Source organism: Simochromis diagramma, unplaced genomic scaffold, assembly GCF_900408965.1.
Source record: "Simochromis diagramma unplaced genomic scaffold, fSimDia1.1 OVJJ01000304.1, whole genome shotgun sequence".
Lineage (NCBI taxonomy): Eukaryota > Metazoa > Chordata > Actinopteri > Cichliformes > Cichlidae > Simochromis > Simochromis diagramma.
In genome coordinates, this window is record NW_024387030.1 from 13,232,117 (window position 1) to 13,245,418 (window position 13,302).

Below are 13,302 nucleotides of genomic sequence, written 5' to 3' on the forward strand. Positions count from 1 at the left end.
AATATATGTAATCATAAAAATGAGTGAAATCTTTTTCTTATTTGATTTGTTGTTCCAAAGAATTTTCGAGGAAATTTATAACCTATAATATGTGCAACCACAAAACAAATGAGTTCTACTTTTCAGATGATTCCTGTGAAAAAGTTTATTTTTCATTGACATTTAGCAATCATTTAGATGTACATGTTTCTGGGATTATATATTACATAATATTTTATCTGCAATTCATTAATTTTGTTTTATATGTAGTATCTAAAACGTAAGAACCGAAACTTTATGGCAACTGGCATCTACAAACAAAACATTCCCATAAAACTTCCCACGATAGTTTTATTTTGCTGCTGTAGAAACATAAACTAGCCTGATTCACTGAGTGTTTCTTTGAGGTCAGTCACTGTCATACTGTATTTTTTACAGAAGCGGGTTTCCTAAAAAGCTGACAAGTTTTTGCTGGGTATATTTGTAACAGAGGATCTTTAGGCCAAGTCTCATAAAAGTTAAATGAGATGACACAGAGGTTGTGTGTGGCATTGCTCGCTCTTCTGTAACAGGCTTTCAAACCCAGTATCCAAAAGCCTGTGTGTAGAAGATGACCACCATCTGCACCATTTTTACTCTGGACAGTTAGGGGAGGACTTTCTCTAATAGATTGAATTGACTTTGCTGTCCCAACAGGAAATCTTTTCAATATATCATAACACAATACCAATATTTACTTTGTTTGTTTGCTTTTTTTTTATTACTGAGTTCCTTGTTATATTATAATCAGCTTTTTAAATGTCATTTGTTATTTTATTTTCTGATTTTTGTTTCTTAAGCTCATTCATTTTATATTGTTTGACATTTTTATTTTCATGTAAATTTATATTCTTGAGTATTTTACCTTATAGCTATTTTTGTTTTGTCATGTTGTATTATGTCATACTGAGCTATTCTATTTAATTTAAGCAATTCTGTCTTAGGTTACAGCTGCTCTAGCATAATTTTCCTTCTGGGATGAATACTGTAGTATCTTATCTTAAATGCACTTTAACCTTGTTGAGTTGCTAGACTCCCTTATCATCGCTGTAGCTTTACTGGTTGACAGTTCTTTAAATGAGCATGGTATTCACATGAATACAAGGGTCTCGAAAATTAAGATGTAATCAAGAGGAACTGAGCAATACATGAATCAATGTAACATGTCATGATCCATTTACTCTGAAGGGTCTGTTTGGTAAAAATGAGATATTATTTAAAGAAAAATTAAAAGATATGTTGTGAAAATGAGTTAAAATGTATTACATTTACACTAGACATCCATGAGCCAAAATGTGTCCAGTGTGCTAAGCAATCAAAATTAAGTGCATTGTGTCTAACTGCACTCGGCCATTAAAATAACCACCACATGCATGTTTTTCAGTTTGGAGTGTTTCTAAACCCATTAAATCCAACATGAAAATAACACTGTCCTCAGTTAGTTAAACTAGTCAAGATCACAGTTTTTATACTATGCAAATCCGTCCTGCATCAGGCTTGCATAAACCAATGACCGGGGGCATATAGGTTATTTTAATAATAATAATAGATAATAGATGGATATAGGTTACTTTAAAAATGAAATACAACATGCAAAACTGCATATCGCTAATGCCTCATACTGGGAAAACGTGTGTTTACTTGTATTACTGGAATATATCCCCTCCTCTTACTTACTGCCAAACTATACTTACATATCTTACTGTCTTGGAGCAACTGTGACCACATAATTTCCTCAGGGATTAGTAAAGTATTGTGAGTCTGATTCTGTTCCATTAAATCCTCTCTCATCTAAACTCAGGGCTGGGTTTGGGGGTTTTTTGTTTGTTTTTCTTGGAGACTCGCCAGGTTCTGCAAGACACTGTGTAACAGCTGTGGTTCAAGTTCGTTATTGCAAAAGATAACTGGTATACTGTTATGCAACCTGGAGAAGAGCGATAGATAGGAAGAAGCACGTTTATTTCTGAAGATTTAATTTTGAAAATAAAGCGGAAGTGACGTAGACATCCTTTAACTTAGTTTTGGTTGTAGCTATGGGGTTAGGGTTAATGCTTCATTATTGCAAACATTTTAAGAGATACTTATTATTCTTAACATCTTAACAGACACTCTGACCTGTAACTATCGTAAAATGCTTCGACCGTAAGTAGACACCGTTCGCACATGCGTGGTACCGATCGGGTTTCCGGTACGGATCGGGTAGTGACAAGCCACTTTAAAAGTATACGCGTGTCCTGTAGCCCACTTGCTTCCACCAAATGGACTGCTGGATTGTGTCTGCTCTCAGCTGGTTTATACCAGTTTATTTACTCATCCATTTACTCTGCTTCCTTTTCGCGGATGCAGACTTCACTCTCCTCTGGGCAAGTCTAGCGGGGCACAAGCCAGGTGAGTCAAACGAAACACATCACATGTTGTCCTCACCTTCTTGTTTATAACGAAGGGAATCCGTCCTATGAGGGGACAAGCACGGGTAACCTCTCTGTTTGTGATTGATAGGTTGAACTGTCAAAGAACAATAAGTTGATTTTATAAGGCTTCGTCTTCAACTCAGATTGACCTCTGAACTCTTTAACGGCAAAACGTCATTTGCGTTTAGAAGATAATGTGTGCCATGCTAACTTTACTCTGATGTGAGCCTCAGCAGAACACACAGCTTCTTATATTATATAGACATGTAATCATACAACAAATGTTACAATATGCACTTAATAATTTCTCTGTATGAATGTCAAAAGTCTTCCATTTTAGTGCACTGGAACATTTTCTTAACAGTGACCACAGGTAGTCAACAAAAGTACTAAAGGCAAAACTATCCAAGAGTTCAAGAGTCTTCTGTGAAAAAGATAAAATAAGTAATAATAATTTTGGTGAAAGTAAGAGCATACAATAAGAGTGCCGTATTCAGTTAAAACAAAATCAGGCAATCTTTATGACTCCTCTGTTGCTAACTGCTAAGTGTCGTAAAAGAAATTCGCCTTGTTGACTGTTGTGGTTTGTGTCAACCAGAGAGGAAGCTGAAAGGGTTGGTGGTGTGGATCACTGGAGCATCCAGTGGTATTGGAGAAGAGCTGGCCTACCAGCTGGCAAAGTGCGGCTCACGTCTCATCCTGTCTGCCCGCCGTGAGGATGAGCTACACAGAGTGAAACGCCATTGCTTAGGTAAGATAAATTAAAATGATGTTGTTATGTATTCAACATCCGTGCTTTAACTTTTTACCTTTTCAGTCAGTTCAGTTGCAACTGGGCATTAGCTTGATTTCAGTTCAGTGTTACTTGCTTGTGATCCGCTGAATAATTTTTATTCTTTTATTTTCAAGAGACGTCAGACCTTAAGGATGACGATGTTCTTGTTCTTCCCCTTGATTTGCTGGAGAGGACATCACACGAGGAAAGAACAAAAACAGTTATTCGCTACTTTGGGCATGTAAGGCTGCTCCAGGTGTTCTTAGTTTCATTACCACATTAATATTTCCTGACGACTGACAACTTATTTAAAAGACGCTGGTTTTAAACCAGGAATCAAAACAATGACCAAATTAAAATTTTATTTCACCAGATTGTAGATTGATAACTTTCATATGTTCACGTCATCTTTCTGCACTTTTTTTATCCTATCTTATTTTTTCATTCCTCATCAGATTGATATACTCATTAACAATGGCGGTCGAAGTCAGCGCTCTCTGTTCTTGGGAAACCCAGCGTGGATGTGTGCCAGGCCTTGATGGAGCTCAACTTCTTAGGTACGGTCTCTCTAACCAAGCAGGTGCTGCCTCACATGACGCAGCGAGGCAGGGGGAGCATCGTGACTGTCAGCAGCCTAGTCGGCCTCGCCGGGGCGCCTCTTGCAACAGGATACTGTGCCACCAAGCATGCTCTTCAGGTGACGCGATTTCTCATGGTTCTGTGGTTTGAATTTAACTCATTTAATGTAATTGAATGTTTCTGCATCTCGTCTAAACTTAGCATTAGTTATATATCGGGAACAAAGGAAGGAAAAAAAACTATTACCAGTCCCAACTGGGTAAGTGGTGTTGCTGTATTTTCCACAGGGTTTTTTCAATGCCCTTCGACCTGAGCTGACTGATTATCCAAAGATACTAATTAGCATGGTGTGCCCAGGGCCAGTCCAATCACAGATCATCAGCAACGTCTTCACAGAGGAGCTAAACAAGGTAATGCATTTTATTTGCTGTTTCGATTTCACATTTGTGACATAAGTGCTTTTTGAGAACGTTTGCTTTCAGTAACCATTTTTCCTTCCATTACATAAAGCCTGTGGCATCAGTTGGAAGCCAGGAACACAAAATGCCAACAAGTCGCTGTGTGCATTTAATGCTAGTGGGAATCGCCAATGGTGTCAAGGAGATGTGGATTGCACAGCAGCCCTTCCTCGTGTTTTACTACGCCTGGCAGTATGCTCCTACGTTTGCCTGGTTCATCACAGACCTGCTGGGAAGGAAGAGAGTTCAGAATTTTAAAGCTGGTGTGGTACGTACATAATATGCACAGGGTGTATGTAAAAGATGGGTGTAGCCACCAAGACATCATGCCTTGGCCTCTGGATTTGGAATTCTGAAGGCATCATGTTGATTTTTTTTTTTTTTTTTTTTTTGCGCCAAAAGTGAACATATTTAGATCAGAGGGTGAGGATATTGGCTCAAGTTAGCAACATGCTAATTAGTGCTAAATAGCAGACTAATAAAACTAATGCACAAACTGACAGGCTGTACATAATAGCAGGGGATATTAAGCAGCACAGACCCAGTTAAGAGGTCCAGTTCAGCTCCCCGTGTCTGTAAACCTGTCAGTCAAAGCGTTCAAACCCCCAAATTTCAGCTTGATAAACAGGCAGAGCAAAACATGTTATGAGGGGAAACGGGCTATACTTTGCTGTAGATGTGTTTTTTTTTTCATGGCTGAGCTTGGTTATTGGGTACATAAAAGGTTGATGAGGCCATTGCATGTCATCCATTAGTTTCTGGAGTCTGCACTCAAGCATTTTTGATGCAACCATGTTTTATTATATTTATATATAAATTAATATAAAGCACAAAATCTAAAACTTGTGTCTTATATTGTAGGGTAAAGACCACACAATAATAGATCCTATCTTCTTGCCCTGGTTATGCAGTTGAGCCTTATTTGTGTCCTTTTCACTCCCTGTCATTTAAGTGTGTGAGAATTTTAAAAATGTCTATAGCTCATACATAGAGTCCAGACCTGCTTTAATTCTTCATGGCATAGATTTAACAAGGTGCTGGAAACATTCCTCAGAGATTTTGGTCCATAGTCACATGACAGCACCACACAGTTACTACAGATTTATTGGCTACACATCCATGAGGTGACTCTCTGGAGTCCACCAAATCTCAAAAGTGCTCTATTGGGTTAGGATTCGATGACTGCAGAGGTTGTTTGAGTACAGTGAACCCCGTGTCATGTTCAAGAAACCAATTTGCGTTGATTTGAGCTTTATGTCTCAGGTTATCCTGCTTCAAGCAGCTGTCTGAAGATGAGGTGATAAAAGGGTAATGCTCAATTGATCCCAAGCAACCCAAATATCCATCCTTTTATTTTCTTTACATCAAATTCTGACCTTACCATCCAAACGTAGCAACAGAAGTTGAACCTCATCAGACACGGCAACATTTTTCCAGAGTTCTGTTGTGCAACTTAGGTGAGCTTGTCTGAATTGTAGCCTCAGTTTCCTGTTCTAAGCTGACAAGAAATGGCACCCTGGTGTGGTCTCCCTATTGTGTCAATGGGGCATTTTCACCCGAAGAACTGCAGCTCACTGCATATTTTCTCTTTTTCAAACAGTTTCTGAAATACGCTTACCAGCTACATTCATACATCTGCTGCATTCAAAGTTACTCTAATCACTTTTCTGCCTCATTCTAATGGTCTGTTTGAACCTCAGCAGGTCATCTAAATCTTCTTTACTTGCCTAAACTCATTGAGTTTGCTACCTTGTGATTGGATGGTTAGATATTTGTGTTACTGATCAGCTGACTAAAGTGACCAGTGAGTGTAATTATGTCAGTATTTAACGGAGAGGGAGGAGAATGCATATAAATTGCACACTGGACCTTAAATATAAAGAGGTTAATTTACAGAAAGGTCATTTTGCAGCTGGGTGGCCGTTGTTGATTCACATACTTCAGAAGGATCCTTTTGAAACAGAAAGAGCCTAAAAAAACATGAATAGCATAACAGTGAAATCCCTGCCTATAAAGCTCGTCATCTTGTGACCACCTTGAAAATTTTTTTTTTTAAGATGTACAAATATTAACAGCATGTCTATTTGGACGTTTTCCTTTAAATTATTTTGATTTGATTCAGGGAAGTAGAAAATCAGTGCTGACAGCTGCACTCTTCCTTTTGCAGGATGCAGACTCTGCATACTTCACTAAACCAAAGACCTCCTGAAAGCCTCGTCCTCAGGAAGAAACACTTCAATGTGTTCCTAAAGTTGGACTTTGGATTTTTTTTTTTCCATCCAGAAGGAAGAATTCAAGGACATGACTGTTTAAAAGCTCAGTTTAAAAGCTCTTCTTGTCTCAGACGTAGTTAGTCTGTTTTTCCCTTGGGTTTTTTTTTTTTTTTTTTTTTTTTTTTTTTGGCCTAAAGAATGATTACAGATTTGAATGACCTTTTGGATGACTAATAAAGTTTACTTCAAATTTTCTTTTGCGCCAGGTTGTTTAATGAAACATTAAACTGCTGTTTGATGAGCGATTTTTATTGTAAGCATATGAAAGATTAGAGGACTTAGAAAATTTACACTTCCTTTAAAGGGACAAGTAAAATTATCAACACAACATCACACCAAACACTATGCAGATACAGCAAGACCCAATCCAATGCACGTCTTCATAGAAGCTTAAAAATCCTTGTGAGGTTATTCTTTCACAAACCTTCTTGTAGGAGTCTTTGGAATCACGCTTGGGCACTCATACTCAGACTTCACCTGAATAACCAACCGTCTAATGAAATAACGTTCTTAATAGCCCACCAGTTTTGTCCAGGCCCTGGAATCACAATTTTAATGTGATGAGACTAAGTCTCAATTTTAGCTGTTTCTAAATCATGGTGAATTTACTGACAGTCACCTGTTTGTGTTTCATGCACTTTGCAGCTTCAGTTTTAATTTTAATTATATATATTTTTAACATGTTTCTGTGACATAGAAAAAAAACAACCACTATGTAAATTTCAAAGACTTTTGAAAGTGGTGTAAATTCTTGACCCTTATTCTTCATAACCTCTGAAATTCTTTGTGGCAAGCTTGATATCAACTTCCTTCCTATTGGTGTCAAGATTGACTCATAGCTTTAAAAAAAAAAAAAAAAAAAAAGGCCTCAAAGACTAACTTCTTACAATGACCAGGGAGCAATTTGATGACACTTTGGTGCATTTTCAAGCATGATGGAAAACCATGTCTCTAGGCTAAAGTAATATTTAAATGGTTCAAATATCATCAAATTAACATTTTGGATCCATAGACAAGAAATATGATACATTTGGTCTTTTGGGGTAAAAAGTGGGAACCCACAAGTTAATCAGCTTTGAACTCTAACAAGGCGGGAATGGATCCCAATCAGCCGAGAAACCACAGAGTGTTTTAAAAATTATGAAGAAGAAGAATAAAGACTTTAAATATCGCTCTCTAGGTTTAAATTTGAAAATACTAGAGAGGAAGTGATTACACAAGTGGTTACACTTTAACCACCTCTCATTATAGGTTGCGGTGTAGTTACTTAAATCATAAGTTTGTTGGTTGTGCATGTGTGTTGTTTTACAAGGAATGGAGTCCTGCACTGTATCTGCACTGAGCTGCTTCATAGCATTTTGTTTACTTGTCTGTTTAATTGGCTTCATTTTCGCGGATGCAGACTTCACTCTGCTTTGGGCAAGTCTGACAGGGCAAAGGCCAGGTGAGTGAAACAACCATCCCCCAGCACTGTGAGAAGTTTCTTATTAATAAAGAAGGGGCTCAGATTTGTGATCAAATGTGCATCTCTGCAACTGTTGGGGACAGTAAAAATTAAAAATAAAAAACCGTTAATCAGCAAAGGCTAAGTTTATAAGTCTAACTGACCCTGGCAAATTTTGGAAGAGATCATACATTTTTCTCTTATCAATTATTCACAAATGTTTTCGTATCAGGGAGCAGTGGCAGTCAGAGGAGGCCTCCTCAGAGCCTGTTGATGTTACTAAGTGCAAAGTTATCCTAAAGGGAAAGCACAGACTGTCTGTCAGCCAAGGGTTTGTTTTATTAAGTAAATGTGTTTCTGTTTAGAACAATCTTTGATAGCAGTGCAGTGATTTTTGTGAAGCTGAAATGTGATACCTTAAAGAGGGGAAGTTGTGCCCAAGGATCACTGTTAAGGACAACAGCTACAGAAAGCTAAATTAGACTGAAAACCTGCACTGAGACCAAAAGTGTGAATTCATTATGTACTGTGCCGTACTGAAGGGGATAAAACCGGGATTATACTGTACCATTATAACTAGGCCTGCCATGTTAATGTGTAAGCAGGAGTTTGATGTTGTAGCTAGTCAAATATAGGTCAAACTATATAACTATTTTTATGCTGTTAGATAGTTTTGTAAGGAGCACTTTAGTCTTCACCATAATTAGAAAGTAAAGCATGATGCATAGAGTATCATTAAAACTTACAGGAATCTGGCCTCTTGTACTTGAGTGTAACCAGTGGTTTCCAACTTGTTTTAAACTTTCTTTATTTCCATTCATGAAGACATCTCTTGATTTGACAGCTTAGCAATAATACACCTATCTCCTCGAGAGTTCTCTTGACTTGTTTAGATGTTACTGAAGGGAAAAAAGGAAAGGATACTGTGACCAGCCACTTTAGTTTTCATCTGTGGTCTTTCAGGCCTTTTTGGTATTTTTGAGATGGCCATCCTTCCATGTACACCCTGGACAATTTCAAATCAACAGTTAACCTAACCCCACTAATTGCATGTTTTTGACTTGTGGAGGGAAGCTTCAGTACCTGGAGAGAACCCATGCAAACATGGGCAGAACATGCAAACTCCACACAGAAAGGCCCCCACCAGATGGTGGAGTGAAACTTTATTTCCTTTTTACCGATGTACCAGATTATGGATTTGGCTGCTCCTTAGGTTTTTGCTATCTCTCTGAAAGTTTATAAAGACCAAAGAACTGTAGCAGGAAATGTTGACTGTTGTGGTTTGTGTCAACCAGAGAGGAAGCTGAAAGGGTTGGTGGTGTGGATCACTGGAGCATCCAGCGGTATTGGAGAAGAGCTGGCCTACCAGCTGGCAAAGTGCGGCTCACGTCTCATCCTGTCTGCCCGCCGTGAGGATGAGCTACACAGAGTGAAACGCCATTGCTTAGGTAAGATAAGTTGTTTTAAATTGTCAAATTATATCAAAGTAAAGTAGATTCCAGCCAAAAGAAACCCACTTAATGTGAAGGAACACTTAAGCTTGGGTACATGGACGTATATGGAGTATAACACATTAATAACATGCTAGGTTTCCATATGATGTCAGTTATAGTTTGTTCAGTTTTACTCAAAAGTGACTAAATGACTGCTTTTTGTCCTTTATTCTTTAAGAGACCTCTGAACTTAAGGATGAGGATATTCTTGTTCTTCCACTTGATTTGCTGGAGAGGAGGTCACATGAGACAAAAACAAAAACTGTGATTGGGTACTTTGGACACGTAAGCTCACTGCAGTTGCTCATAGTTTCATGAATTTTTTTGTTGTTGCATTAACAACTCATCTATAACATTCAAATACTGGGTTTGATTTACATATTAGAGACCACCTTTGTCTTATTTTAAAGACATTGTTTAATGGATGGTTAGTTTCACTTCACTTTGTGGATGTAGTTTATTTTTTCATTATTCAAGTCATTTTCTAAGAACCTGTGACAGTGTGTAAATTAAAGACTTTTTACTTTAACAAGGTGTAGAAAACCTGGATATATATGCCATACATGAAAAAGGGCTAAGGTAAAATATAGCAAAACGTATTTCCAGCTTTTACTGCAAAACCTTCCTTTTGTAGCACATGCAGAAGTCAGTTTGGAACCAGCATCCAAAATCTGTATCCTTCAGCATTAATGGTGTGCTGTCACAGATATGCTTGTTACCTATGCTGTGTGCACCAATGCAGCCCCAGATGCTGACCTTTGGACTTGGTTCTCACAGTAAGCCCGGTTGTCTGTCTCCTTTTCTAGCCCGGACCATGTGTGGCACCCACGATTTCCAGGAACTATTTCAAATTTGGATTGATCAAACTGCAGTTATTAAATCCCCCTGTTAGCTGTGACATGTTCCACCACTTTTAAAGCCTAACACTGTTGTGCCCCTTTTACAAAAGCAGATCTACTGAGATGTATTCCAGCAGTCATCATCTGATCAGAGCCTTTTAACTGTTATTTGAAATCCACATGCACCATCTCTTCTGAGGTTGTAAACTCTCAGATAGCTACTCTGTTTTAAATGTCTGCTGAAAACAATGTTTTTTCTCCATAAACATTCACCCTTACAATTGTGATAGTTTTGATGAGACATGTGTCCTCTATTCAATAATAATAAAAAGACTAAATCTTCCACTGAAACTAATAAAAACTAAACTAAAACTAAACATTTTCGCACAAAAAAAACTAAACTGAAACAACAAAATCCACTCTGAAAACTAACTGAATCAAAATAAAAACAAATTAGAAAGTACAAAACTATAGGTAACTGTAAACTGAAATAAATGAGATTTCAGATGTTCTTTTCCATCCCTCATCAGATTGATATACTCATTAACAATGGCGGTCGAAGTCAGCGCTCTCTGTTCTTGGAAACCAGCGTGGATGTGTGCCAGGCCTTGATGGAGCTTAACTTCTTCGGTACGGTCTCTCTAACCAAGCAGGTGCTGCCTCACATGACGCAGCGAGGCAGGGGGAGCATCGTGACTGTCAGCAGCCTCTTTGGCCTTACCGCTGCGCCTCTTGCAACAGGTGCCTCTGCTAGCAAGCATGCACTTCAGGTGATGAGATTTCAGAAAGGAGATTATGACTTTTTTTATTTCTCTTAATTCTTTTCAACTAAATGTATTAGTTGTTGGCTTGTGGGAACAGATCTGGATCTCTGCTGTATTATCCACAGGGTTTCTTTAATTCCCTTCGAACTGAGCTGACTGACTATCCAAAAATACTAATTAGCACAGTGTGTCCAGGGCCCGTCCAATCACAAATCGCCAAAAATGCCTTTACAGCAGAAATAAACAAGGTATTTTTTTTTTAGTTGATATGCCTAATATAACCATTTCAAAGCTGTTTTAAGTAACAAGTTTTCCTCTCATTACTTCAAGCCTCCACCCACAGTTGGACATCTGAAGAGGATGCCAACAGATCGCTGTGTGCGTTTAATGCTAGTGGGAATTTCCAATGGTGTCAAGGAGATGTGGATCTCTCAGCAGCCCATGCTCCTGCTTTACTACGCCTGGCAGTATGCTCCCACATTCGCCTGGTCCGTGTCCGACAGGTTGGGCAGAAAATGGGTGCAGAATTTCAAAGCTGGTCGGGTAGGTACAGAAAGTTTTTATGGTGCAAAATTCCCTTGTAGATATATTATTTACATATTAGTGTAGGTCTGAGAAATTCAAACATCACCATATTTTTACCAAATACTCTGATCAATATGAGTATATATTTGGGCTTTATGAGTTAGTAAAAACCTTTTTTCATAATATTTGTTTTACACATTTTGACTTGGTCAGGAGCATGCAGGTGAACATGCAGCTTTTTTCCACTTTACTTGGGGCACATCAGATGCTGCAGTTTCTTTCTGCAACATTTGTGCTGCTGCAGTATTCTGCAAGGTTAGCTGTGCTAGATTAGACCTGAGACTGGTGGGTTCTCACTGTGTGAACAGGCTGAAAATACTTGAATAAAGCTGAACTATGTGTGCAGCGCTGTCTCTTAACAGCTGGGAGGCTCTAGCGTCTACTGACCTTGGTTGAGTCTAATAAGAAGAAGGCAGTGGCTAGGGTATGACAGTGAGCATGACTACTTCCCCCTGGTGCTGACTGGATAACTGACTGACCAGTGTGTCTGGTGGCCTCTGCTGGACAGTGACAGCTGAGGGCCATGCAGAAAGGTCATGCCACTACTGGCTAGCCATTGTGGATTCACTTGCTTGGGATGAAGGAGGATCATTTTGGGACCAAAAGAAAAAGAGGAAACACTATAAAGACTATAAAGACTTACAGAATCTAAACATTCCTCTACAGTGAAATAGTTGGGCAATGTAAGGGGCATGCTTGTGACCAATAAAGTATCTCAAGATTTACAGATGTTAACATGATATATATTCAGACAATTTTCAACCTTGAATAAAATGATTTGCACCAAAAATGAAAAATTAAGTGCTGACAGTTAGCGTCTTCTTTTGTAGGATGCAGACTCTGCGAACTTGACTAAACCGAAGACCTCCTGAAAATCACATCCTCAAGAGGAAATTGCATTCCTAATGTTGGACTTTGTATTTTTTTTCTCCTTTTTTCAAAATTTCTGCTTTCATGTCATGTCACCTTGGGATGGCTGTTGCGGGCGATAAACTGGCGATGTATAAATGAAATTGAATTGAGTCTTGAAGTAAATATTTAGAGACATAACTGATTTGAAAGCTCCGTGCCCTCTTCCTATCTTAAATGAAATGTTTGTAACCAATAATCAACTTGTGGTACACAGCCTTGAAGAATGGACAACAAGCTATAAAGACTATATTAAGAATGGCAATGTTTCTGCAACGACCCTTTAAATGCCTACAAAAATTGAGTTATGTTCAGTTTTCTCTATCCCGGCAAGTTTGTTTAATGAAAAACAGCTTTTGACAAGCTATTTTTATTGTAAGTATATACAGCTACACATATAAAAATTAACAATATGTACAAGAAACTGTGGACAGATTCATTCTAGATTGTAAACAAGTGAATTGTAAACAAAACAACAGCACTAAACACCATACGTGTACAGCGAGACTTCCCCAAGGCACATCCTTGATATTCTTTAACAAAGCAATAAAATCCTCATTCCTTTTTGTGGAAAAGTGAGGGAGGATGGGAAGGGGGATCACATGAACATTAAAAAGTCGAATTAAACCAGAGGTATTTATTAGTCGTCTCCTGGAGAGGAGGGGTCTTAATTTATTCACTTTTTGTTTCAGCACAAAGATTAATAAACGCAAAAATGTCTGTGCTTTGGTGGCGATGCCACTGCTCCATCTCT

The 13,302-nt window shown here is 38.3% G+C and overlaps 2 protein-coding genes across 2 annotated transcripts; both read left to right on the plus strand.

The window, feature by feature from the left end:
- The first annotated feature begins 2,033 nt into the window (after positions 1–2,033).
- dhrs7 (dehydrogenase/reductase (SDR family) member 7) lies at positions 2,034–6,708 on the plus strand. Its single transcript, XM_040041300.1, is given in 8 exon segments — positions 2,034–2,406; positions 3,028–3,180; positions 3,339–3,445; positions 3,660–3,716; positions 3,719–3,901; positions 4,071–4,193; positions 4,294–4,509; positions 6,409–6,708. Coding segments are annotated over 8 exon segments (1,011 nt in total). The 5' UTR covers positions 2,034–2,276; the 3' UTR covers positions 6,451–6,708.
- A 113-nt stretch (positions 6,709–6,821) lies between these two features.
- LOC120739525 (dehydrogenase/reductase SDR family member 7-like) lies at positions 6,822–12,813 on the plus strand. Its single transcript, XM_040041299.1, has 7 exons — positions 6,822–7,958; positions 9,254–9,406; positions 9,630–9,736; positions 10,821–11,060; positions 11,180–11,302; positions 11,385–11,597; positions 12,470–12,813. The coding sequence occupies exons 1-7, from the start codon at positions 7,808–7,810 to the stop codon at positions 12,509–12,511; spliced, it is 1,029 nt and encodes a 342-aa protein (XP_039897233.1). The 5' UTR covers positions 6,822–7,807; the 3' UTR covers positions 12,512–12,813.
- The last annotated feature ends 489 nt before the right edge of the window (positions 12,814–13,302 follow it).

Coding starts and splice junctions, on each gene's coding strand:
- LOC120739525 (XM_040041299.1), top strand. CDS start 7,808: ATGTGTGTTGTTTTACAAGGAATGGAGTCCTGCACTGTATCTGCACTG. Junction 9,407..9,629: donor AGTGAAACGCCATTGCTTAG/GTAAGATAAGTT, acceptor TTATTCTTTAAG/AGACCTCTGAACTTAAGGAT. Junction 9,737..10,820: donor TGATTGGGTACTTTGGACAC/GTAAGCTCACTG, acceptor ATCCCTCATCAG/ATTGATATACTCATTAACAA.